Below are 26,900 nucleotides of genomic sequence, written 5' to 3'. Positions count from 1 at the left end.
AACAGTTTATCAAACACAAATGTATTATTAGTTGTCAGAAAAAATAAGGTTAAACAAAGTTTCCATATTGCTTTTAAAGAAATGTACTATGATTCCGTATTTACTTGCCTTATAAAGATTATACAGCCCCTTCAAGGAACAAAAATCTAATAAACATGATATATAAACTGTTCGATTTATCAGTGGTCTTTTATCCATTTCTAGCCCTTTTATTCGATTAGCTTGGTCTTTTTCAAGATGGCAGCCTAGTGTGGAGAAGTAATGCGGTTATTATGTCAACATGTCACTTTTGAGACTGTGTGCCTTTTCAAAATGTCTAAATGGTTTGATCCTGTTGGAAAGAAGTGTTAATCGTTTGTCAAAGGCTCGCCATTGTCATCATTCTTTTACTTTCCGGAATAATTCTGAAATGCGAATATCAGGTATGTTTTCTTGCCTATCAACGTGCAAGGAGACTAGAGCACAATGCTGTGCTTGAATCACAATATCCTTGCATTCTTTTTTGAGATTTTACTGTTATTCCAAATAGGTCTTCATAAAATAGTTCTGTAGCTACAGTACAATTTGTTAACGCAGAGCTGTGCAGTAAGTTAACTATAACGCAAAGCTAGCTTTCATGTATATAGTTAATAGCAAAAAGTACGTTTTTTTAGACATCACTGCTAACAGCACTTTTCTAGGTCATTTTACCTAAGGGTTAACCTAATTTAACATCGATAATCCACACCAATGTCTTTTCGAGAATACATACTGGATGTTCTCTTGTTGTGCACTGTTTAATCAATCGAGTTAATAGTACTTCTGACAAATCAGAAGACGTGTAACTTATTTTTTGTAATGTTCTTAGTAACGTTTTTAGCTTATGCCTTGATCACAACCAGTGTCATTGTGTTTGGGTACTCGTTAAGGCCATAACTCTGTTTTGACATGGCTGCTTTTTGTTCTTCCATGCCCAAGTGATCCCAACACTAGGATGTTGAGGTTGAGGCTCTTAGATGGCCAGTCTAATGCTGTGTGTGTTCGACAGACTTCTGCCGAACACAGTAGGTCTTAATGATCTTTGCAGAGAGTTTGGGGTTATTATTGTGCTGAAAGATAACGTTTTTGCCAATCAGTCAAAGATGTACATTACTTGTAACACTTGTTGTCATGGTCGAAGTGTACACTTTGGTATCAGATGCTCAATACTGAGCCAGGTGCTGAGCAAACATTTCCCCAAATGACCTTGTTACTGAAGGAATTTACCTAATATCAGATGCGTGAAATCTGTAACCTATCTGACTCATCTACAGCATATGTAGATGATAGAATAGCACAAACATATTTCAGTTTTTGGAGCTTTACTGTACATTTGTATATATTCAGGTGGTGTGAAATGATGCATGTGCCAGGTTTTTGTAAAAGAAAAGTTCACAACTTCTTGCATTTTGCAGAACCACCATGGAAATCACAACAAAGACATTTCTCAGCTGCGTTCCCGAAGAAAGAAGATGGGAAAAAACGGTTATGTGAACAGTCTCAGCTGCTGGATGGTGTGTGTGGAAGGCAAATTAAGCCACATTTTAGAATGTTTGTTATTTGTTTGAAAATGATTAATTTGATACATACTCTTTCCCTGTGCTATTTGCAGTGCTTGAAGCCAGGATCCAGCAACTTCAATCTGATGTTGTTTTAGATGTCCAACATTCAAAGGTTCAATTTGTCAAAGCTCATAAATCAGAGAGAGGGGCTTCCTCAGGAAGGAATCCCAAAATAAATTCTGGGGAGAGGACTGAGGTACCCACCTCAGGAAAGATTGTTGGTAAGGTAGCGGGACAGACTGGTAAGGGCAAAGATGACTCCCCCTCCAAATCCCGCTGGTTGAAGAAACTCAATGAGGAGAAGACCAAAACAAAGAAGCTAAAGAAGAAGCTGGGCTTTGAAGATATTCCTGTGAAAAGCAAGAAAGGCCAACAGATGCTCCCAGGTACCTCACATAAAATTATATCCACTAAAGCGGTAAAAAAGATGGCATCAAGTTCTAAAAAAAGCATGACTCTAAAAAACCAAGTGAATACTGTGGCAGCTGCAAACCAAGAACACACCGTTGCAGCTAAATCCAGTTCTGCCTCTAAGGTGCCAGTTAGAAATGCCAAACGGAACAGGGAAACCCTGAAGGCGCTGTATCCTGAGCTGTCGGAGGAGGAGGCCAGGACCCAGGAGCTAGCCAGGTTAGAGCGGAAGGCAGAGGCAGACGCCCTTGAACTGGCTAAGGTTGAAGAATTAGAGAGGAAGCTGAAACAGTGGGCTGTCTCAGTCAGTCCGGAGCACGTGAAGGATAACGGCGAGGCCAGGGCGTATGAGGACGTCCAGCGAAGGGTGCACTGCTACCTGGAGGCCTGTGTGTTCAGTGGGGATATTGACCGAGCTGGCCACTTCCTGCTCAGCCACCACCGAAGGGTTAGCCGACGCAAGCTGCTCAACATAGAATCCTACAACATCATGATGAGGGTCTGGGCAAAGATGGTGAGTTCTGCCTTCACTGTAGTGGCGTTTGGCTTGGCGCTATGCAAGCATTCTGTGCACTTTTGGAGAAATTGTGCCACAAGACCACCTTATTTTCTGAAAGAACTAAGGCATACCTGTTAGTTGAGATGTTATCTAATGCATTATCAATAGGTGTCCACTTGTCCTAGCATCCCCCCCCCCCCCAGAAGGTGCTGCAGATTTGACATTTGTGTGCCGCGGGTGTCTATTAAAACATCTAGACCAAAATGATGAAACTGCATTGCCATTATCCATTAAGATCATTTTTGCTTTAGAAATGTTTGGACAGCCTGTATGCCCTCCCCGCCTGTCTGGCTCCTGTCTCAGGTGACTCTCTTATCATTGTATTGTAGGGATCATTGAAGCAGATTGGGCGAATGTTCATTCTAGTTGAAGAGGCTGGTCTCAAACCCAATCTCAGCTCCTATTGTGCAGCTCTGGAGTGTATGGGCCGAACCCCTAACTGTCCCCCACGTTTCATCAACAGGTAGGCTAAACTTCAAACTCTTTAATGTGCCAAACTCTTTAAAGGCCACTTTGAGTAGAAGCCCATGACTCAAATAAAGGGGGTAATGTGACGACGCCGACAACACACATTACAACAACGTTACTGACAACAACATCTGTTACAGGTGGCTCTGTGCAATCAGTGGATGTGCAGAATGATTAGTTTTCCTACTCTTAATAAAGTATACATTGACAGACAGCCTTATCCAGATGATTCTCTCCCACCTTCAGCATTCTGACTTCTAGGACAGACCGCACGGTGGATGGCGTTCAATAAGTAGGGTACCCTGGCTGACGAATCGTCATTGATGGGTGCCATTTATTGCTTTTAGAACAGATTGCATGCTGCCTCCAGACATGGCTATATTGTGTGACGATTAGCGTAGAGGATCACATTGGGCATGACCACACAGTTCACGTTGCTCTCCAGGGACTAGGGCTGTCTTAATAGATGTTACCTGTTAACCCACAGGTAAATCCGGATCTGAAACGTACTTGGTTTAAGTCTGGTTTCCTTTATTTCGCGTGTCACGGTCGTGTTGAATGCAGCTTGGATTGGGAGGCATGGGCTTGTGTTGTTGTCTCTCTGGTGTCCTCCCTACCTCTCCCAGTCTTCTTTCTCGCTCTTCCCTGGTTTCCACGTTATTGGGGAGTTTCCAGGTTTAGGGCTGCAGGGCTTCAAATCGCGCTTCTGCCTTCTCCAACCTCGTCTTCCTGCTGTCCAGCTGCAGGTTCCTCTCCAAAGGCATCCTTCCCTGGGAGTTCTGTTCCAGTTCTTCCCCCTGCCTCCTCTCTGGGAGTCTGTCTCCCTTGATGAGGCCCAGATGCTTTACAGCTGGGCAGGGATGGGGCAAACCCTGCTTACTGCTTCTGGAAGGTGCGAAAACTTGCTAGCCTTATTTGGGGATGTTGGTGTGACGCTGATGTATCAGACAAGGATGCTTTCGCACCACAATATTTATTTATTATGGTTGTGCGGTAGTACTAGAGAGTCCGTGGTTTTGGAGACGCTTTTCCTTTCCATTGGTTATTCAGACTAATACGCTAATCCTGTTTTCTCCAGGTCATCCTCCTAACTCTATAATGGTTCCTGAGAATGTCACCCTATGCTGTGTGGCCCAATGGCAGGGCAGGTTGCGTAGCAGTAACGGTGAATGGGCCAATTAATTGGTCCATCGATCGCTGTAAGATGATCCCAATGACATTGTTGTTCAGTTCAGTTGTTCTCTGGCTCACTCTTCAGCCTGATATCTGAGTTTGACAGCTGCTGCAAAGCCCACCCATCACAAGTTCAAGCGCGCCGTTACATGGGTTTTATTTATTTTTGGGGTGGGGATTATTATCCCTATCTGAATAGTCCACTGGAATAACTTTACGGAACCAACATTCTCTGCTAATTGTAGAAGTCTTGATGTAATTGAACGTCAGAGTACCTAACCAGGGACAGTTGGTATTGCTTTGTCTGCTTAGCCTCACTGCTATCTGGATGAGGGGACTTTCTAATTATTTCTTGTTGTCTGTGTTGTTTCAGTTCATCCACAGCCAAGCAGAAGGTACCTGTGAAGTTTGTTTTCAGGCCTAGATACGAATTGGGTTCAGTGTTTATTTACTGTTATTTAATCAGGCAAGTTATTAAGAAAAAGTTATTTTTTTAACAGCCTGTACATAAAATACAAGATTAAAAACAGCAAACTTCAATAAAAAAGAAAGTGTATAAATATTGCAATAACCCCCACATTAAAAACACAATAATTCCTCCCAAGTGGACACAGACACATTTTACTTGTGAAACTGCCAGTGATGCTCTAAAGTATGTTTGGTGTACAAAGCATTAAAGCCTGAGAGCTGTGACATTCCACTAATTTGTGTCCTTATCTCTTAATTCTCTCTTTGTCAGTCTCTGTCTTTAGAACTCTCTGAAATTTGTATTTTTAGAATTATAGGGAGAAGGTAATTGAATTTTTCATTAACTCCTAGACTTAGTGTTACCCAATAAATGCAAATGAGTCATGGTGACCAAAAAGAGGCGACTCTGTGTGGATCTGCAAACGCATGGATAATTCAACAAGAGTAATGGCTGGCTGCCAGATAGCTGCTAATTTTTTGATGAGTGTTTAAGCAGGATTTCCAACAGAAGGAAGTTAAGGTCCTGTTATGTAATCCCTGTCTTATGGAGGGTATGGAGAGCAATGGAATGCTCTCTATCAGTGGCTGAATGAAAATGCACTTCTCCCATTCCATTTGTCTTTGTCGCAGTGTTCCGGCTTCCTCCATTAGAGGGCAGTGTTAACACAGGTCTACTGTTAGGTGTTCACATCATAAGCCTTTGGTGACTCTTCCTTCCTATCGACGGGTAGCAGGTTACAGGAAACTTTGTGATTTAAAGGCATATATGATGGTTATTTCCGTTTAGTATTGCACCATCTCGTCTTTTGTTCACTGAGGTCTTTCGGTGGTGTTCATTGAATTAGACAGACCATAGTTTCCCTGTTTTTACGATGCTGCTGCATGCGCTACCATCCCTGTTTCAATGGTTGTGTGCACATTTATGTGTCTTCAATTGAGCAGTCCAGTCATGGCAGGTGTAGAGTCTCTGGATGATATAATCGGAATAAACATGACACCACAATGCGCCATCACTGTCTGTCTGTGTCTGAAAAAATAGAGTTTCAATGTGAATATATCGTTTTGTGAATCAGCATAATAAAGCAGTGCATAATGACACTGGAAGTACTTTTAATGAAGTCACCATTGGGCCACCATGAACTATATGAGCCACTTGGCCTTATTCTCCTAATGAAGATAAAGGTCATACACTTTACTGATTTATTTTTATAGTGATGAAAGTAAATTGCATACTTTTTACTTCAAGCAAATAATATACTATATACGTTTAATGTCATTCCTAGCTTGGCTTCAGTCCATTTGAGTTTCTGGTTAGTCCTGTATGTTCTGTCACTGCTTTTCTGCAGATGTTAAAGAGCGGTGCATTTCTAGTTTTGAGTCTAAGCTTTGCATTTGCCTTTGGAGTCTGATTTTGGTGTTGGTCAGCATGGGCACTTGTTGGTTCTTATCCTAATGATAAGCAGCACAAACAGCTGTCCTACAAATCAGGGACCGTGAATATTTCAGCCCCATAAGACCAGCTGAACTACAGCGTTTAAAAGAGACTGCAGAGTTGTGGAAAATGTACTGTGGGAATGTGAGACAAAGATGAACCCATACCAGATCGATAGCAAGAGGAAACTGCTTCAGGTAAACCGTATACCACCTCATCTGTAATATATGCTGGATGGGGGGTTAGGGCTTGGGCATGTACCTACGGTATACACACCACATGGAAAAGGACAGTTACTTTTAAAGTAGCTAAATCTTAATTGCAAACACACCTGTGAAGGTCACATTACGTTGACTGCCCATAAGCTGTACACTTCAGCTTTCTAGGACTACATTTTTGGTCTAAGAGTAGCCTATTTCACAAAGCGTTTTAGCGCTAAAACCAGCTCCTAAATCTGTGAACAAGTAGGGGTAGTCAAGAGGACTCCTAAAGTCACTAAGACCAAGTTACAAACAATTCTAATCAGGTCGACGTTTTAGAAACATTTAATGACACCGAGCTTTTAAAAAGTGGTCACCTTAATTGCGAAGGGTATTAGGATCACAGTAGGGCTGGTCATTGATGCATTTACTTCAGCAAACAGTAGCACCGGAGATCAAGGTTGGGACAACTCTTCTACAGCTACACAGCGCAGACTTTTTATGTTACATGGTGGGCTGAAGCTATCCTTTGGAGTTGTCCAAGAATCAAAGAGAACTCATCACACCATATAAAGGTTTCCATTGTTCAGTGGTCAAGGTTTTGTGCTCCTTACACAAACGTATACGTCTTTGTGCATTGGCCTTGGATACAAATGGTTTCTGAATGGCGTCCTTGCCATAAATCTCAACCTGGCTAAGGTCATGATGTACCGTTTTCTGTTAGACTGGCTTACAGTTGCTGAATTCATTCTGTGGTAATTTTGGCCGCTGCGCTTTTGGGGCGTTGAGCAACTAGCCTTATATGGTACTTGTTATGAATTTTTTATCAGGTGTTTCCTGTAACGCTGCGTGTAGAAGGCAGGACCCAGGCGCTGGGAGAATGGAGAAGTTTGAATAAAATAACCTAGATAACAAACTGCAACTAAGACACAACAACAGAAACAGTGTTACATTAGAACAAAACCAAACCGTGATCGACAACATACACTAGGGAAGGAACATTGATGAGGACCACAGGTGAGGACAGTAACAACAAACAGATGCGCTGCTCCAAATGGGACAGAGGGATTGGCATGTCTTTTTCAGTCACACCTGTTGTAAAAAGATATACATGACTTCTCTCATGTAAACTTTGCATGTTATTTAGTGTCTCGCAAAAACCCCAGTGTTATTTACTTTCTTGTAATCCATCAGTGGCCTTGAACTGAAAAGCTGTAGTAATCTGGAAGTACTGAATATTAGAAACATTATGTTAAAATGCAACATTTTGGAACGTATTTTCTCTGTTGATGTAGTCTCCTGTTCTGTCCTCAGAGTCCTGCAGCAGATTCAGTGGGATGGACTGTCTGTGGATGAGCTGTTCCGTCACTGTGTCTTCAGACAGGATGAGAGGGACATGGTGCTTAAGGCCATCCACACTTTGAAACCAGACTTCCAGCCCAGCATCAAACCTATCTTACACACCTGCTCCTCACCACTGGTCAAGGACATCTACACTGAGGTAGGGCACCCCACGTCCAATGAGTACAGCAGACCAATTCTACAATCTGTGCTATGGAGATTAGACAGGAATGAAACAGAAAGCCACGCTACTTCCATTGCGCCTTAGATGTGCTACTTCCATTTATACGTGTCTCTGACCAGCTTGTGCATTGTGGTCATGCCATGTGACACAAATCATGCTTCTCAGTCAATGCCTGGAGAATCTCTGGAAACAGAGATTCAATTGTCATGTTTTGATGTCCTATAACCAGCTTGGTAAAACACTACATTAAGTTGCCCAGATTGCTAGCTACCCGACAGTAATAACTGTAGTAGCAGCCTAACAGTAATGTTATTATTCATCTACATAGTATGAGGCCTATTGTGGAATCAGATATTACACAAATGGCGCAGTTTTCTTATTTTATTTTTACTATAATAATAATAATAATTATGCATTCTCTGGTTCCGAAACTTAACTAATGCTTTTCAATCATGCATTTTGAAAGCTGGGAAATTAATTGTCACTAACTTGTTCCAGATGTTTAATAACCGTTCCTGCACAAAAACATATTACCATCTAGCTAGTTACATAGTTATACTGCATGGTAACTGTTATGGGGAATCTACAGTTAATACTACGTAAGTTACACGTTAAAAAGTATATCAAGTCATGGCGTTCTAGCTACTTGTTATTTATAAACATAGTCCACTCCTTCATACAACTGTCGTAATCCTACTGTCAGTAGAGCAAAGCAGAATTTTTTTTGGAGCACCACCTTGGTGAATGTATTGATGGTGACATCATCACAGAAAAAAAAACAACAGCAACTCTGTGAGTTAACTGGGTGTTGAACGTGTGCTTGGTTAGGCTGACCGTGAAGACCTTTGGGTTGTTGTTGTTAACTGGGTGTTGAACGTGTGCCTGGTTAGGCTGACCGTGAAGACCTTTGGGTTGTTGTTAACTGGGTGTTGAACGTGTGCTTGGTTAGGCTGACCGTGAAGACCTTTGGGTTGTTGTTGTTAACTGGGTGTTGAACGTGTGTTTGGTTAGGCTGACAGTGAAGACCTTTGGGTTGTTGTTGTTAACTGGGTGTCAAAGTAAGCCGCTGCGATGGAAATGAGGTGTCTGCCAGCCTGAAGATGCCAGCCTGAAGATGCCAGCCTGAAGATGCCAGCCCTATCAGTCGTACTACGGATGATTTGATTGTCTTCCTTCTGTTAAGACAGGTCTCCCGATAGCTATTTTTAGACGTGGTGGCAGAACCTTGCCCTGTCTGGAGGCTCTGCTCCACTTCCTCACAGCATTTTCCAGGCCTTTTTACAGCACTCGATTGTGCTTTAACAGTGTGTTCGCACCACCATTTTGCTCTTATTTGCGGGGTGTGATTTCACTAATGACCTGGTCAGTTCCCTGTGGAACTAACTGGGGTTGGTGGATCTATCGGGAAAGCATGGGATTAATCCAATCCCGGGAAGGTAAACGGAACACCATGCGATACACAACCAGGAGGCTGTACACGCTAAACGGCACCATAGTCCCTTTCTGATTAATGAACAAGGCAGGGGACAGGTTAGGAGAGAGACTGGAGATTTCCTATCTGCTTCTGCTATGACAACTGACTGACAGGAACAGCAGTTGTTGTTTACTCACAGCCATGGTTTCATAACAGGCGTCCCTCCCGAGGACTCTTAATTACTGACTGTTAGCACAAACTCATTAGAATATTGTTTTTGCGAATGTACTATTTGGCAGTGTTTTGAAGTAGGAGATGCAGTTTGATCTGGCACTTGGAGATTGTCATTGGAGATTTGGTGTTGTTTTTGTCTTAATTGCCTTTCTTCCCGCTCCCCTTTGTGGACAGTCTCAGTGTGTCTCTTCCTGTGTCTGGCGTGGAAGAGCTCCGCCCTGTAGAACATCAACCCCTCTGATGTGTTTACTGATAATCCCCGTATGTCCTTGCAGAGGCCGCAAACCTCCTCTCTTAATAATAAATGCTGACATGCACAGGGACACTGACTCTCCTCAGTATGTGGGTCTGCTGTGCCCTTCTCCCGTTTGACCACGGGGCCAGCTGCAGTTTTCTATAAGCATGTGCTTTATGTGCTGCATGTGGGTCACTCTATATTAGCTGTTAAATCGGGCGCCAGTTTGAGCTTTGGTGTGGGTTGACGCAGCTGCGCATAACAATATAAGGCATATTTATTTATTTTTTTATTAGCAAGTTTAATTGGAAGTTAATTTGCATACGAGTCATTAATTAGGGTGTTGGTGTGTTTGGTTTGTGCTAGTTTTTGCGATTTGTGTATCAGGTGACTGGTGGTGAAGGCCTTTCTTCACAAACACCCAGGTCTTGTTTACCTTACGAGAGATAAAATAAAGACGCTAGAAATGACCTAGCGGTTGGATTTACACCGGCGTGCTCCAGGGCTACTGCGCAGGATTGTGGCCGTCAGTTGCGATACAATGGAGCAGCAGAGATCTGATACAGTTGCTGTAGAATTGTTTTCACTCATGCAAAAAATATGCCGCACGCTACCTCAGAAGGTGGCATCTCGAGCTATGGATATCTGCAAGTTTACACAACATAATCATCTAGCTTCTCGAGTCTTCTTTGATAGATCCAGGAAAATGCAGCCTAATGTAAAAATGCCCCAAGAAAGGACTGCAATGTGTTCACATCTTAAATGTGTTACCGTCCATGCATGGATGCAGACACAATTTTGTATAATATTTCTATCCTGAGCAAATGTATCTAAATCTGTTTGATCGTTGAAATTAATAACCCGTCGATCAACGTCAGTCCTGCCCACCATAATAAATGTGATGGGGCACACAGGACACGACCACACCTTGTAACACACAGCTCAGTGACACATTTGTTTGCTGTATAGTTTTGTGGAGCTGAGCATCTAGTGATTAAAGCTGGTTAATGTGCTGTGTTTTGGCCGCAGACTGAGATCTGCCTTCTTCTTCCTTCCACCCTCCCCGTCTCCTTCCACCCTCCCCGTCTCCTTCCACCCTCCCCGTCTCCTTCCACCCTCCCCGTCTCCTTCCACCCTCCCCGTCTCCTTCCACCCTCCCCGTCTCCTTCCACCCTCCCCGTCTCCTTCCACCCTCCCCGTCTCCTTCCCTCCCTCCCATCCACCCTTCCCGTCTCCTTCCACCCTCCCCGTCTCCTTCCACCCTCCCCGTCTCCTTCCCTCCCTCCCATCCACCCTTCCCGTCTCCTTCCACCCTCCCCGTCTCCTTCCACCCTCCCCGTCTCCTTCCACCCTCCCCGTCTCCTTACCTCCCTTCCACCCTCCCCGTCTCCTTCCACCCTCCCCGTCTCCTTCCACCCTCCCCGTCTCCTTCCCTTCCTCCGTCTCCCTCCCATAACTCAGCACTCTGAACTGACACCCCCCACAGTTGCTTAACGCTTTCATTATTCAGATCACACTCATACCCTCCATATGTGGACAGAATCTTGTGCACACACAGCCTGGACAGACATTCACATTCACTCACCCTTCCAAAAGTAATCTCTACAAGGATACGCTTTGCTACATCAATGTGTCCGTTAAATGATAGGACAGTATGTTCAATATGTACTACCTTTAAACAACTCTCCTTGGATGCAGTGTAAGGTTGGCCAACCAGGAACTTCAACACATGCCTAGGTTCACCAGAAATCCCTTTTGATGGACTTTCAGACCATTCCCCTAATCATTCAAACGGGAAAAACCAAGGAATGTTTTGAAAGTTCCCAGAGTGGTACATCCCTATGCAATATGCAGTGTGATAGACTCTCCTCGGAGCCTCAGTCACATTGTGGACATTCTTCTCTGTGTGTCTGTGTGTGTCTGTGTGTGTCTGTGTGTGTCTGTGTGTGTCTGTGTGTGTCTGTGTGTCTGTGTGTGTTGCAGAGAACAGATTCTAAGTACCCCAAGCTGGCCTTCAGCCTGGATGAGCTGCAGAAGAGGTTCAACAATCAACTTTGTCTGGAGCAGGCCAGCACCATCACTATCAACTCTGTGGAGGCCCTGAAGCCTGTCACCCCACACATGGTCAAAATGGTATACAGATTAGATATTATTGTACTATATTAATACAGTATGGAAAAGTGAGACTCTGAAATACATTGTAGTTCTCGTAGGTGGCATAGTGACATTCTGAAATACTTCATTTTACTGGAGTATGAAATAGTGGCATTAAAATACATTATAGTACTGCAGTATTGAATGCTGATTCAAGCGTTAGGAGAAGTTTGGGAAACCCAGTAACTTAGTAATACACTCCAGTGGTACACTTAAAGCGTTGCTTTATTAAAGTAATAAAACATGATGGTCTGTGTTAGTATTAAGCCGAAGGACGCAGCACTTCCACAGCCCCTTATTCGTGGTTTTTTTGGGCCATTTACCACAAACCATGCGGTGCCCTATTGCTGTTAGAAAATGTGTCATTGTAATAAGAACGGTAAAACATTGTCTCATGTACCACCACTTTCAGCCAATCAGCCTTCTAGGCTTGAACCAGACTGTTTATTATTGGTGTTTTATGACACTATGATCGGTGTGCAGTTTGTGTTTGTACAGCTCTTTCCACATTTTTCAAATAACATCACGGGGAACGATATTTCATCCTTTGGTGTTACCGTAGATGTGTTTCGGTTCGGTCATTGCCAGCAGTGAGAATAGCCGGAACATTACGGCCACCAGATATCCAGTGCATTATGCCCACATTGTCTCCTTCCCAAGCACTGGCATTCAAGTTGAAACTGTCCCTGCGTCTTCTCGCTGTGTTTCAGAGCAGGTGTGCGGGGAAGAGGGCCCCTGATGCCCATGTAACATTTTACAATGGCTAGAGCAGAATGATAATGTATTGTAATGGGGCTGTTCTGAGGAGGGGCAGAGGCACCACACAATCTAGAGGCCAGTCTGTCTGCTCTGTTCTCCTGGTATTGATAGGGAACATGACAGTCCCCTGATAAAGCCGTGGCCCAGTTTTGCAACCTGGCTGGAGACGTTCTCCCTGTGCTTGTCTCTCACTGTCTGTGAATTGAAACGGCTAACACGCTGAATGCAACAGCTTGCCATTGTCTCGATACTGTAGTGACATTGATATTGTTTTATCCGAGTTTGAGATTTATTTTGTGTTTGTTAAGTCTTAAGTGGCATTTTAACTGGGGCAGAGTATGCTTACGGGACATGTTACCCCACACAAGCACCATGCCGCCTGGGATCGTGTTGACAATGGTGTAACTTTCAGAGGGATCTGCTAGCGGAGCAGCGGAAAGTGTGGCACAAAACCCTGGTCAAGGCACTGCGGGAGAGCAAAGCCATCATGGCTAGCAGCACCCAGAAGGTGGTCAGGTTCAGCCTCTACCCCTACCTGTGCCTGATGGACGAGAAGGAGTACGCAGACATCATGATCCAGGTATATGACCCACAATATACCATTTTATTACTTCATACAATCATCGGTTGATAATAGTCTGAATGGTTCACGGTTGAATTTGGCCAGGTAAAACCCACCGAATACCAGCTATATATATTGAATTGACTGATTTCCCCATTGTCAGAGTCTGGCCAACCTGCCTCCCAGTGGAGAGTCGCTCCACATCCTGGCCAAGCAGTTGGGTGTTCGGGTCCACAACAAGTTCTGCATCCTGATGAAGGAACAAAACCAGATGGTGGACAAGCTGAACAATATCTACAATGAATATGTTGAGCTACTGTCCAAAGACAATAAGGTAGGACATTCCTCCACACACGCCTGGTCTCAATCCGGTCTTCACCGCTTTGACGTGAACAAAGTGTCCTTCATTGCAGGTGTTGAACGTACTGCCTAGGGAGCAGTGGCAGACGCTGGAGGCGAAGCATATGTCAGGCCCCTCCCTGCTGGGAGACGAGTGCCACTGGCCCCACGCGGTGGTGTTGGAGCTGGGGACCTACCTGGTGGACCTCATGGTTAAGCACATGAAGGTGAACAGCGACATCCTCAACTCTGCCTACAACCGGAAGATCATCCCTGTGCTCTACCATATGTACACCTTCCGCAGTAACAGACAGGTACGGAGTCAAAGGGATCCACGTCGTTTGTCTCCTCCCAGTGTCTTCGGGCCCTTCCGCCAAGTGTCCTGTCATCACATTTCTGTGTGATGTGTAATATGAGTGTATGTGAGTGAATTTGGTCCGTAGTGCAGCGGGGGGGGGAACAGTCGTGACATCGAGGCGACCTTGGTTTAGGACAGAGCTGTCTGTCATAGCTGCTCCTTCTGTGTTCAGCTCTCCTCTCTCTCACAGTTCAGCTCCCTCATATCACTGTCTCTGCCTCCACGGTCTGGTCTCATTAGCATATGAATAATAAATCTGCTTTCGCTGCACAGCCGTGCGGCTGAGGAAGACAAATGGCTTCCAAAACGAATCCTTTTTTTTTTTTTTTACTGTCTCCTTAATTGGCCGACTGATTTACTGCCCGGGGATAACTGACAAGGAAAATAAGACGTTTTCTATTTCGTCCTCCAAGCCTCATTCCTGGTAGTAGAAAAAAAAATAAAAGTGCCTGCTGGCGTCTCAACCTGGTGGAATTGAATTGATGTGTTTTGACAGTGGAGTCCCCAGTGAGTTTCGGAGCTGGTCTCTGGCCATCTCACCCTCTGCTGTGCTAGGTCAGAAGGTAGTGCTGGCCAGCAGGGGAGAAGCCTAATGATTTTACTGCACGGAGTCGTTAGACTGCAATGCTTCTCAGGTGTCTTTCGTGGAGTCTCTGTCTGGTTGTTAAACTGGACTGAATATTGCTGATAGGTTTGGCAGCACTGTTGTTATTTCCTAATTGTACTCGACAGTGCTGTCTGTTTTGGACTTTCAAGCCTTCCAGGTAGTAGCAAGTTAATCTCAAGCTGTTATTAAACGGAACCGGATACCTTCAGCTGGTGGCATTGATAGTATATAATCGCAGTTCTGGAAATACATCAGCGGCATGTGTCCTCCATCACCCGGCCATGATTACTAAAGGGTTGTCAGGGCAAATGTGCCCTGCTCGTTACACTGAGGCTGTTTTTAAGCCGACTGAACTGGTATTGTAGCTGATTTTCCAATGCAGCGTATTTAATTGCATTTCTCGCTCTGTGCCTCAGGTGGGCTTTATCAAGCCACATCCCATCCTGACACAGATCCAGCAGGACGCCATGGAGACCACATTGACCTTTGACTCCTACGTAATGCCAATGCTGTGCCCTCCTGTCCCCTGGGCCTCAGCCAAGTTCGGCGCTTACCTTCTCACGCCCACCAAGTTGATGCGTGCCGTGCTTGGCGCCAACCAGCACGAGATCCAGCTGGAGAAATGTCAGGAGGAGGAGCTCCATCCGGTGCTGGACTCCCTCACCCAGCTGGGCAACACCGCCTGGAGGATCAACCAGCCCCTGCTGGACGTCATCATATCCATCTTCAACGGTAAGGGCAGCGAGAAGCTTGACGTCCCGCCTCCCCTCTCGGAGGCCCCCAGGATCCCTCGCTACAACCAGCAGGAATTGGCCACCTACACCTCGGCTGAGAAGGCCCAGCTAAAGAGAGAGGTTATCAACGCCAAGAAGAAGTGCGGGGAGATGCACAGCCTCAGGATGGACGCCCTCTACAAGCTGTCCATCGCCAACCACATGAGAGACGAGGTCTTCTGGTTCCCACACAACATGGACTTTCGAGGGCGCACATATCCGTGCCCGCCCTACTTCAACCACCTGGGCAGTGACGTGACCAGGGCCGTCCTGGTGTTTGCAGAGGGGAAAGCCCTGGGACCTGGTGGCCTGGATTGGCTGAAGATCCACCTGGTCAACCTTACAGGGCTGAAGAAACGCAGCTCGCTGGCCGGCAGGCTGGAGTACGCCAACACCATCATGGATGACATTATGGACTCCGCAGACAACCCCCTCAACGTCAGTCTGTTAAAAAAAGAAATCTTCTATGTATTGAGAAGAATAGGTTGTGCATTCCATATTGTCTTCTCTGTGGCCCCTGCAGGGTAAGAAGTGGTGGCAGAATGCAGATGAACCGTGGCAAGCCCTGGCCTGCTGCATGGAAATCACAAACGCTATCAGATCACCTGACCCCACACAGTTCATATCCCACTTCCCTGTACATCAGGTAATCACACTGACCTCTAAACCATAACCTTGTAAGCCCTTGTAAATAAGATAAGTGATCAATCGATCAATATAAACTTGTAATTATTTTTTCTGTATCACTTACTCCGAGGCTCTGGGGTTGATTTTTAATTTGCTCTCGATGGCAGTCTCTTAACAGTAGATGTCTCACTCATTTGTCATATTGTCATTTTAGAGGCCACATTAAACAAAACAATAACAAAGCAACAATTCCCTTGACACCATTTTCGAGAAATGGTTTTCATAGCACACAGTGGCTGCTCTGCCTGGTCCAGCATAAATGGTGTCCATTGGCTAGGCTTTGGCTTTAACACAGAAGGACCAGGCGCGTATCTAAAATCACCACACAAGCACTTTGAAATGAAGTGAAGCTATTTTATAATTGATTCTAAACTAAGAGACGGCCAATGCGGGGATTTTAAAATAGATTTTATGCATTCTCTTCTTTTGGTCTTTGTTGTTTGCTGCTGCATTCTAAATGAACTGCAGTTTTCTGCTGTTTTTTGGTGGAAGGAGACCAGGCAAGAAGGAACTGCAAGTCTTTTGGTGTTAAAATGTGGTAATTGTTGACCTGGCAAAGAAAAAAAACTCACCTTTGCAATTCTTCCTGAAATGATAAGGCTTTTTTCTTTCTAAATATCTGGTAGTTGCCTTAAAATGTTGATCAGTGTCCAAAAACACACCTAACTTGATATGTTTAATCTTAATATAGCGAATGCAATCAGTTTCTAGGTGTAGGCACAAATAACAACAAAAACCATGGTTTCCTTCTTTAATTTAGTTGCAAGAAATGTTGTGCCATGTATTTGTCTGTGATGAATTTAATCAAGGTGTCAATAGGGTAAAACCTCCAGGGAATATAGAGATATTGTACATTGTTGATGTAGCTGTAACAATGTATACCATGCTCTTTAATGATGCTGTCTAGAGGTAACACACAAGTTGACTGCATAGGCCCCAAAATCCAACCTCAAAGGACCCCCACATGATATATGTATTTACATTGAGGTATGGTCACCCGGAGTTACAGACAATTCTCAGCTGGACAACAAAAATGACCCTTTTTTGCTTTTCTCATGGAGTGACAGAAACTGTAACAACGAGTAAATAAGATTGACAGTAGAATTCAGCCATGTTTCCGTTACAAACAGTCAATATTGTGCTGTAAAATTGGATTTTTGACAACAAAAGTTTTGTCACCCTGTCCTCCATTCTACCCGGTCAGGATGGTTCGTGTAATGGACTCCAGCACTATGCAGCTCTGGGTCGGGACGTGATCGGTGCCACCTCTGTGAACCTCATGCCGTGCGATGTGCCCCAGGATGTATACAGCGTCGTGGCACAGCAGGTTAGTCAGCCCCTGCACCAGAGGGTGCTAGTGGGCTGTGGTCCTAAAGTTACGGTGGTGGTTTTGCCCTGCCCCTACCCATCTGTAATGTGAAATGAATACAAGATGAAATAGTTTGGTGTAATGACGAAATGCATTGGTTGTTAACCTTATCGGACATAATTTTCCTGTCAGGTTTTTCTCTTCCTGTCTCACACATCATGTATTCTAGGAGTTTTGCGATTAACAAAATAATTGTTTAAACCCATTTTGAGCTGGATGTGTAACATGTTGTATATATGTGCATAATCTATGAGTAGAATCACTATTATACCTCACTTAGCTTTGAAATTACGAGATTGAGAATGAGTGGTTTTGATTGTGCAGGGCCCGAATCTACACAGTACACAATTCACATGTCAGCAACATTCAGAACCAGTGGCCAAGAATTATGGTCTCTTTAATGCCTGTTGTTTGGATTCCTAGAGAATGAGAGTGTTTCTTTCATGTACACATCTTGCTCCTACCGTAATAGCACCCTGTCTCATCCAGAAGCTTCCCTAGACTAGTCAAAGCAGAACTTATTTTACCTCTTGCCTCAGAGCTCCCAGAACATCAGTCCTTGCAGGACTGGAGCTACACCCCAAACAATCTGCCCAGCTCCACACTGCATGCTTTAGAGGGACCATTTGAGGTTAATAGTGAGCCTATTGATTTTAGCACCTCTGGGAACGGGGAGTGTTAATGCTGTGTACAAAATGTACTTTGCGGCTGTGCCCAAAACATAATGTGACATTAGTTGGAGCAGCGTCGTACATTGACCAGTTCTCACTGAACCAGGCTTTCCATCTTAATAGTGCATGTCAGTTCTCTGCACATCTCCAGTGTCATTGTCTAGCCACCCCTGGAGAGTTCTGATGCAATCACCTCCGTCTCTTAGTCTGAGGGAGGACAGACACTTAAGGTGCATAGAAGACCCAGTTATCCTGGCGACAATGCTTACAGGAAGGACACACCTGGTTTATCCTTTAGGGGATTGCTGTTCATGGATTCAGAATGTCCGTGTATGTAACTAGAACAGCAGATTCTGTACGTCTCTGGACGAGGGGACACACCGACCGTGTGTTCGGTTTGTTTGTCATAGGTGGAGGGCTTTCGTGTGCGGGATGCAGAGAAGGCTCTGAAGGTGGCCCAGGTGCTTGAGGGCTTCATCAACAGGAAGGTGGTGAAGCAGACTGTGATGACGGTGGTGTACGGCGTGACGCGTTACGGAGGACGCCTCCAGATAGAGAAGAGGCTCAAGGAGATCGATAACTTTCCTAAGGTACTGCTTGCCGGTCTCCAGTAGATACGATTCATTCCTTTTGGCCGTTCTCAGCTAGCTATACCGCTACAGTGTGCTCTTTTACAGCCACATAATAGCTGCTGTTGTAACAGTTATGGTGTTTGTCGTTTTACCACTTTTTCAATCCAAGCTGGGGATTTGCTCGATATTCTCTGTGTTAAATAATCTGACTGTAACCCACAGATATCATTCTCTGACATGTCGCTTGCTCGACTGTGTTCTGGTATATGACAGCCCCTCGCAAGCACTTGGGCCTGTTATAATGCAGTAGAAACCTGTAATCTCTCCTGTTGTGTTGTATGTCTCACAACCGGGGGAGATTGGAGATGTAAACGTGTCTCCTTTACATTTCTAATTAATTCCAAAGGAAATTTACTTACTTACTTTACTACTCTTATTAGTCTGTGAGCCTTGTACTGGAAAATGATCAGGTGTATCACACAGAGACTGTTAACAGTGTAATGTGACTATCATACCTTTGATAACCATTTAGTCTGATGTAGCCATGTCACAATAAATTGATCCCTCTGTTCTGTGTTCAACTTGAGTTGAGAGCCCGTCTCATTTTCAATTACGACCTTGACAAAATCCTAACATTCCATTAAGGGAAAACACATAGGCCCTCATTTATCAAAAGTGCGTACACCAAATTTCCAGCGTACACCTGGCGTACACCCAAAACCACGGTGACTTTGAGATTTATCAATATGGACGTTGGCGTATGGCACTCTCAAATCCTACGCCAGCTCAGGAGGTGGTGTACGCACGTTTTGAGTTTCTGCAGAAATGCGCAGGAAAAAAAATCCTAACGCACTGACAAACTAAAAGATATGATATATTATGACCCACTGTAAAAAAAACAACAACATAATTACAAACTTCAGTGTTTATTTTTGTGTAACATGGACTTCAAGGTTTCATTTGTGTGACTTTACCAAATTATTTGATTTATATGTATTCCTTCAGATGCAAGCCTGTGCGCTTTACATGACGTTTCAGGGTTAGGCCCGGCAGTTGCGCATGGACTGGGTTCAGTAATAAAAGGCTTTAAATTACCAAAATATAATTCAGACTGACAAAATAATAAAAATGACATTCTTCTTCTTTTAAATAATAATAGAAATAATAATAATAACAACATTACTCTTCTAAATAACAATAAACATCATTAATAATAAATATAATGAAATAATAAGACGAATATTACAAATTGTCATGCAATTATTAATGTGAATGAATGGTACTCCACATCACATCATCATCTTTTATTCCGCTTTTTAAACTGCCAAATGAACATTTTTATTTCTTTCTACCTCCCTGGTGATCGTCTCAATCTCCACGTCAGAGAAGTTTCTATTTTTTGCCGTCTTCCGTGTGTCCATGGCGTAAAATGAGGGCGTGGGGGAAGCGGAGACTTGAATATATAGGGGCGTGTTATTCTAATGACGATCGTTTTCAGCCGCGGCATTTATCAAGGGCAGGTATTGCGTACACCTGGATTTTAAAGGTACGCACAGTTTCATAAATCAGGCGGTGAGAGGAGTGTAAGCAAAATCTTACACCAACATATACGCCCGTTTCTACGCAAGAATGATAAATGAGGGCCATAGAGCCTACATAATGTAGAAAATATAAAAATAAACTATATGCATACAAGTAAACATTGAATTGCACCACTCAATATAGCAATATAGGTTAAATGATTTAGCTGTTGCATTGATCAGGTAACAGATTAGTTTGTTTTGAAAAGAGTGAGGTCTAATGATGACAGAATGTAGGGCTGTTTCAGTCACAAGTGATGCAGAACTGAAATGAATGAATGCCAATGGAAGTGTAGGTTTTAGTCTGGCATTTATGGACGTAGTCAAGTCCAGTTAATTAGAGTGTAAGGATCATAAAGTGGCTAGTGTGGAAATCAGTTCTAGATCCACCACTGGACTGAAATGCAGTTGATATGGGTGTTGAATGACAGTGAGCTGATCAGACTGATTACTGGATGTTTCAGAAAGGCAGGCAGGATAAGGTGATCTCAGACTCAAGAGCTGACATTGAAGTCAAAGATGATGTTGGATGTTATTGAAGCTGTGTTGTAGTGGTGTGCACACAGGGAGGTGGAGGGTTCGGACACAGGGAGGTGGAGGGTTCGGACACAGGGAGGTGGAGGGTTCGGACACAGGGAGGTGGAGGGTTCGGACACGGGGAGGACACGGGGAGGTGGAGGGTTCGGACACAGGGAGGACACGGGGAGGTGGAGGTGCGGACACAGGGAGGTGGAGGGTTCGGACACAGGGAGGTGGAGGGTTCGGACACGGGGAGGTGGAGGGTTCGGACACGGGGAGGTGGAGGGTTCGGACACAGGGAGGTGGAGGGTTCGGACACAGGGAGGTGGAGGGTTCGGACACAGGGAGGTGGAGGGTTCGGACACAGGGAGGTGGAGGGTTCGGACACAGGGAGGTGGAGGGTTCGGACACGGGGAGGTGGAGGGTTCGGACACAGGGAGGTGGAGGGTTCGGACACAGGGAGGTGGAGGGTTCGGACACAGGGAGGTGGAGGGTTCGGACACAGGGAGGACACGGGGAGGACACGGGGAGGTGGAGGGTTCGGACACGGGGAGGTGGAGGGTTCGGACACGGGGAGGTGGAGGGTTCGGACACAGGGAGGTGGAGGGTTCGGACACGGGGAGGTGGAGGGTTCGGACACGGGGAGGTGGAGGGTTCGGACACGGGGAGGTGGAGGGTTCGGACACGGGGAGGTGGAGGGTTCGGACACGGGGAGGTGGAGGGTTCGGACACGGGGAGGTGGAGGGTTTGGTTTCCCTGGATACGCGGTATACTGTAAGAATACAACGCGCCACATGTATTTACCGTAGCGATTCCAAAAGAGTCTCCATTAAACTCTTCATACAAAACATTCAATTCAACCCAGTAATAATAAGGTACTTCTTTTCAGACAGTTTCCTAGGGAAGTGACCACTCTACGCCTCATGTCCTAGCGAATGAAATACCCTTTGGGTTTGGGGATATGTACTGTCCAGCCACTGAGATATGTATGTTGTGATTGCAGGAGTACGTATGGGACGCCTCTCACTACCTGGTCCAGCAGGTGTTCACCAGTCTGAAGGAGATGTTCACAGGCACCAGAGAGATCCAGGTACAGAGTTATTCTATCACACGCATGACTAATATATAAATTCACCTGCTGCGTAGCCCGCCTCCTCAGTTGACCCAGCGTGCAAAAATAGCGCAAATGTATTATTAATGACTGGATTACTGTCGGGACCGGCCATGATTGTTCATCACCTGGCATCACGTGGCATCACGTGGCATGGGCCCATACATTACCTCCATAGGAGAAAAATGGATGGGCTAGCTTACAGCCCCACAGCCCACTGCCTCTATGGGGGGGTGGGGCGGGGGGGGGTGGGATCCAGCTCTTATAAATGATTCCCCGCTACGCCACCAACCCACTGCATCTCTAATATCTAAGTGGGTCAAGTCCTGCCAGGTCGGCTGAGCAGTGGCTCAACGGTACCTGTACCTGGCCGTGGCTGGGTTTGTGGGGGTAGAAGCGGTTAGAGGAAGGTGAGGAGTGGGGGCTAGTGGAAGAGAGAGGCAATGGACAGGGGGACGGGGGGGAGGACAGAAAGGGGGTGCGCGGAGAGAGAGGGGGCGAGAGGCAACGGGAATGAGGGGAGAGGTGGGCGAGAGAAGGAGAGGGTCGGAACGGAGGGGAAATGGGAACAGGTGAGGAGAGGCCGCGGGTACAGAGAAGAGGAGAGAGGGGATGGAACGGAAGATGGTGAGAGGGTGAGAAGACAGACGGCTGATGAATGAGACAGCTTTAGGCCTGGCTGCACCCAGTAGCCTCCTACATGGAGGATGAAAACCTCTGGGACCCAAACACGGCATCCATTCTTAAAGATAGTATCTGTGTCACAGACTCAGCAGACTTGCTCTCTAATGGCGCGTCTCGTGTTCCGCTGTCTGCGAGCAACAACTATCCACCTGTTTCTACAAAAACTCCATCTGGTTGCACTAGATACACTGCATATTTACAGAATAAGCCCCCATGTGAGATCGTACACAGGGATGGTTCTAGTTTAATTGATTTGCCCACTTCTCTTCCAACCGGCTGACGCCCTCTAACCCATTGGCCTGTTTCAGGACTGGCTGACGGAGAGTGCCAGACTCATCTCTAAGTCTGGCCACACAGTTGAGTGGGTGACACCCCTGGGGCTGCCCGTCATCCAGCCCTACCACCGCCCCCGGACACAGTTGGTAAGAGTATAGCGTGGATCAGAGTGAAACGGGTACTGGCTGTGCATATGTGTTTCATAGCTTAACCGACCTGTCTCGGGCTGCCATTTAAAAGAGGCCAAGAAATCCAGCAGAGTTGGTCATCTTATCAGGTAATCAGGAGCCAGCTAGCAGAGGGTGTAAACATCTGGCTTGGCTGTACGGTTTTGTTGGGTGCTTGTGTAGGTACCTAAAAGCATTAATCACAGGTCTCTCTGCCTCTCATTTGACCCTTGCTGAAGTCAGGGACGAAGGTGGCGACAGCCTCTGGCACGTCTCCTGCAGCCGTGTGGTTTCTAACACCCTGAATCAGCTCCCCCTCCCCCTACTTCACCTCCTCCTTAACCCTGTTCCTCCACGGCCTTTTCTTCCTCCTCTTCCCTCTCCTCCATAGCCTCGACGCACTATCCTCCCTGGTCTTCCTCCTCCTCCAAGCCCTCTCCCTCTGAAAGAGCTGTTTTCTCTGACTCCTCCTGACAGCGTCTTACTGCACGTCTGTCACACTGGCCCTGAGGTGGTTTATGTACGCTCTTCCATCCACACTGGCCCTGAGGTGGTTAATGAACACTCTTCCATCCACACTGGCCCTGAGGTGGTTAATGAACACTCTTCCATCCACACTGGCCCTGAGGTGGTTATTAATGAACACTCTTCCATCCACACTGGCCCTGAGGTGGTTATTAATGAACACTCTTCCATCCACACTGGCCCTGAGGTGGTTATTAATGAACACTCTTCCATCCACACTGGCCCTGAGGTGGTTATTAATTAACACTCTTCCATCCACACTGGCCCTGAGGTGGTTATTAATGAACACTCTTCCATCCACACTGGCCCTGAGGTGGTTATTAATGAACACTCTTCCATCCACACTGGCCCTGAGGTGGTTATTAATGAACACTCTTCCATCCACACTGGCCCTGAGGTGGTTATTAATGAACACTCTTCCATCCACACTGGCCCTGAGGTGGTTATTAATTAACACTCTTCCATCCACACTGGCCCTGAGGTGGTTTTAATGAACACTCTTCCATCCACACTGGCCCTGAGGTGGTTTTAATGAACACTCTTCCATCCACACTGGCCCTGAGGTGGTTAATGAACACTCTTCCATCCACACTGGCCCTGAGGTGGTTAATGAACACTCTTCCATCCACACTGGCCCTGAGGTGGTTATTAATGAACACTCTTCCATCCACACTGGCCCTGAGGTGGTTATTAATGAACACTCTTCCATCCACACTGGCCCTGAGGTGGTTATTAATGAACACTCTTCCATCCACACTGGCCCTGAGGTGGTTAATGAACACTCTTCCATCCACACTGGCCCTGAGGTGGTTAATGAACACTCTTCCATCCACACTGGCCCTGAGGTGGTTATTAATGAACACTTCCATCCACACTGGCCCTGAGGTGGTTATTAATGAACACTCTTCCATCCACACTGGCCCTGAGGTGGTTATTAATGAACACTCTTCCATCCACACTGGCCCTGAGGTGGTTATTAATGAACACTCTTCCATCCACACTGGCCCTGAGGTGGTTATTAATGAACACTCTTCCATCCACACTGGCCCTGAGGTGGTTATTAATTAACACTCTTCCATCCACACTGGCCCTGAGGTGGTTTTAATGAACACTCTTCCATCCACACTGGCCCTGAGGTGGTTTTAATGAACACTCTTCCATCCACACTGGCCCTGAGGTGGTTATTAATGAACACTCTTCCATCCACACTGGCCCTGAGGTGGTTATTAATGAACACTCTTCCATCCACACTGGCCCTGAGGTGGTTATTAATGAACACTCTTCCATCCACACTGGCCCTGAGGTGGTTATTAATGAACACTCTTCCATCCACACTGGCCCTGAGGTGGTTATTAATGAACACTCTTCCATCCACACTGGCCCTGAGGTGGTTAATGAACACTCTTCCATCCACACTGGCCCTGAGGTGGTTATTAATGAACACTCTTCCATCCACACTGGCCCTGAGGTGGTTATTAATTAACACTCTTCCATCCACACTGGCCCTGAGGTGGTTTTAATGAACACTCTTCCATCCACACTGGCCCTGAGGTGGTTTTAATGAACACTCTTCCATCCACACTGGCCCTGAGGTGGTTAATGAACACTCTTCCATCCACACTGGCCCTGAGGTGGTTATTAATGAACACTCTTCCATCCACACTGGCCCTGAGGTGGTTATTAATGAACACTCTTCCATCCACACTGGCCCTGAGGTGGTTATTAATGAACACTCTTCCATCCACACTGGCCCTGAGGTGGTTATTAATGAACACTCTTCCATCCACACTGGCCCTGAGGTGGTTATTAATGAACACTCTTCCATCCACACTGGCCCTGAGGTGGTTAATGAACACTCTTCCATCCACACTGGCCCTGAGGTGGTTATTAATGAACACTCTTCCATCCACACTGGCCCTGAGGTGGTTATTAATGAACACTCTTCCATCCACACTGGCCCTGAGGTGGTTATTAATGAACACTCTTCCATCCACACTGGCCCTGAGGTGGTTATTAATGAACACTCTTCCATCCACACTGGCCCTGTGTCGCACCAGCTCAAACACCAGGACTAGGGCAGTGTCTTCAGGGCATCAGAGGTCTCCTGGTTCTCACACCTCTGCAGGGTGTGGCAGGGTCCCCTGGACCCCACAGATGAACCAGGGCGTGCCAACGGCTGCGATATGGCTCCGCCCACCATCACTGCAGTGCATAGGGGCTGCGGTTCTGTTGTCCTCCGTCTCAACCTTCCCGCCGAGGGCACCTGCACCACTGGGCCTGTCAGCCAGCCCGTCACTCAGACGTCAGTGATGTGGCGTGGCACCCTAATGGTCACAGTTAGGCTGACGGTGGGGGTTCTGTTGCCCACCGGGGGGCTGCTGCCCTCTTCAATCTCATTTACTCTAATAACATTGCCCTAATTCAGGACTTCATTCACCGCCATTAGAAGCAAGGAGAGATTACAGGTAGGTTCAGTGAGGGTTGTTGGATCATTTAGTTTGCAATATGTAATAATGTATGGTTATCTTCAAAAAAATGTATCCACGTTCTCCCTGTTGGTCTGCTACCTGACATTTCCTCAGGAGGCCTGAGCTGTGGAGCTCAATAACACCATTCTACTGTGGGTTTCAGGTCATTACATTTTATTGGACTTTTAAGAATTTTCTGGTGAGGCCCTTTATAAATCAGGGCGCTGTCTGTCCTTCTCCTCATGAATTCTTCTCCACTTAATCGTTTTCAATCACACAGCCAACGATGCTGCCCTTCTGTCTCTTCTGGGGAAATATCCACTTTGTTGGATCACATGTCCTTTTTTCTGGGCACAGCCCGCTACTCTCAACATGGTCTACTCTACATGCTATAAATGTGTTTTTTTTTTAAGAAATAGTTTGGCAGCCTGCCGGATCAAGGACGATTGCTGATATTGTAGTAGAAAAAAAACTCTGGATTTGGAATGCTATGCTTCCTCAGCTGTACAGACCATGGATGAGCTATTTATATACTGAGAGCAGTGGTGCTGCTCCTTCACTGTAGCACTTGTGCTCTTTATTCTGTCTCTCTCCCTCTCTTTATGTCTTTTTTTTACCCCCCCCCCCCCCCCCCCCCCCCCCCCCCCCCCCCCCCCCCCCCCTACTGGGCGTGCTCAGTAGGGGCTCGAGTTCTCTGCTTGAAAATGTCACGGTGCCTGGACAGATTTATGCATCCTGTGTTCATTAATCATCTTAAAGACAGGAAAAAGCCTCTGAGCTGCTCCACCATCCTTATAGACCAGACTCTACCGAGGCCTTTACCACTGGAGTGTTAGGCTACAGACAGACTGCTATTGTGTTATTCAGATAAAATGGTCATAACAACGCTAGTTAGGTGTTGAGTCATTACCAATCTGGTGGAATGTTATTTGGTTAACATGGTCATGGCAACATCAGTTAGATGTTGAGTCATTACCTGTCTTGTGGAGTGTTATTCTGTTAACATGGTTGTGACAACGT

General features: G+C 45.8%; 1 protein-coding gene across 1 annotated transcript in view; it reads left to right on the top strand.

Annotated features, from left to right (window-relative positions):
• The first annotated feature begins 244 nt into the window (after window positions 1–244).
• Window positions 245–26,900, top strand: part of polrmt (polymerase (RNA) mitochondrial (DNA directed)) — a 42,190-nt gene continuing 15,534 nt past the window's right edge. The window contains exons 1-15 of the mRNA XM_013135120.4: window positions 245–422; window positions 1,434–1,532; window positions 1,631–2,505; window positions 2,880–3,013; window positions 7,606–7,792; window positions 11,683–11,832; window positions 13,025–13,192; window positions 13,338–13,508; window positions 13,588–13,827; window positions 14,895–15,689; window positions 15,775–15,897; window positions 17,143–17,265; window positions 18,389–18,568; window positions 21,653–21,739; window positions 22,753–22,866. Of these exons, the coding sequence (XP_012990574.1) occupies window positions 281–422; window positions 1,434–1,532; window positions 1,631–2,505; window positions 2,880–3,013; window positions 7,606–7,792; window positions 11,683–11,832; window positions 13,025–13,192; window positions 13,338–13,508; window positions 13,588–13,827; window positions 14,895–15,689; window positions 15,775–15,897; window positions 17,143–17,265; window positions 18,389–18,568; window positions 21,653–21,739; window positions 22,753–22,866 (3,588 nt within the window). The 5' untranslated portion in view covers window positions 245–280. The remainder of the gene's footprint in view (window positions 423–1,433; window positions 1,533–1,630; window positions 2,506–2,879; window positions 3,014–7,605; window positions 7,793–11,682; window positions 11,833–13,024; window positions 13,193–13,337; window positions 13,509–13,587; window positions 13,828–14,894; window positions 15,690–15,774; window positions 15,898–17,142; window positions 17,266–18,388; window positions 18,569–21,652; window positions 21,740–22,752; window positions 22,867–26,900) is intronic.

The sequence above is a fragment of the Esox lucius genome, chromosome 8 (assembly GCF_011004845.1).
Source record: "Esox lucius isolate fEsoLuc1 chromosome 8, fEsoLuc1.pri, whole genome shotgun sequence".
Lineage (NCBI taxonomy): Eukaryota > Metazoa > Chordata > Actinopteri > Esociformes > Esocidae > Esox > Esox lucius.
This window is presented reverse-complemented; position numbering and strand designations above follow the sequence as displayed.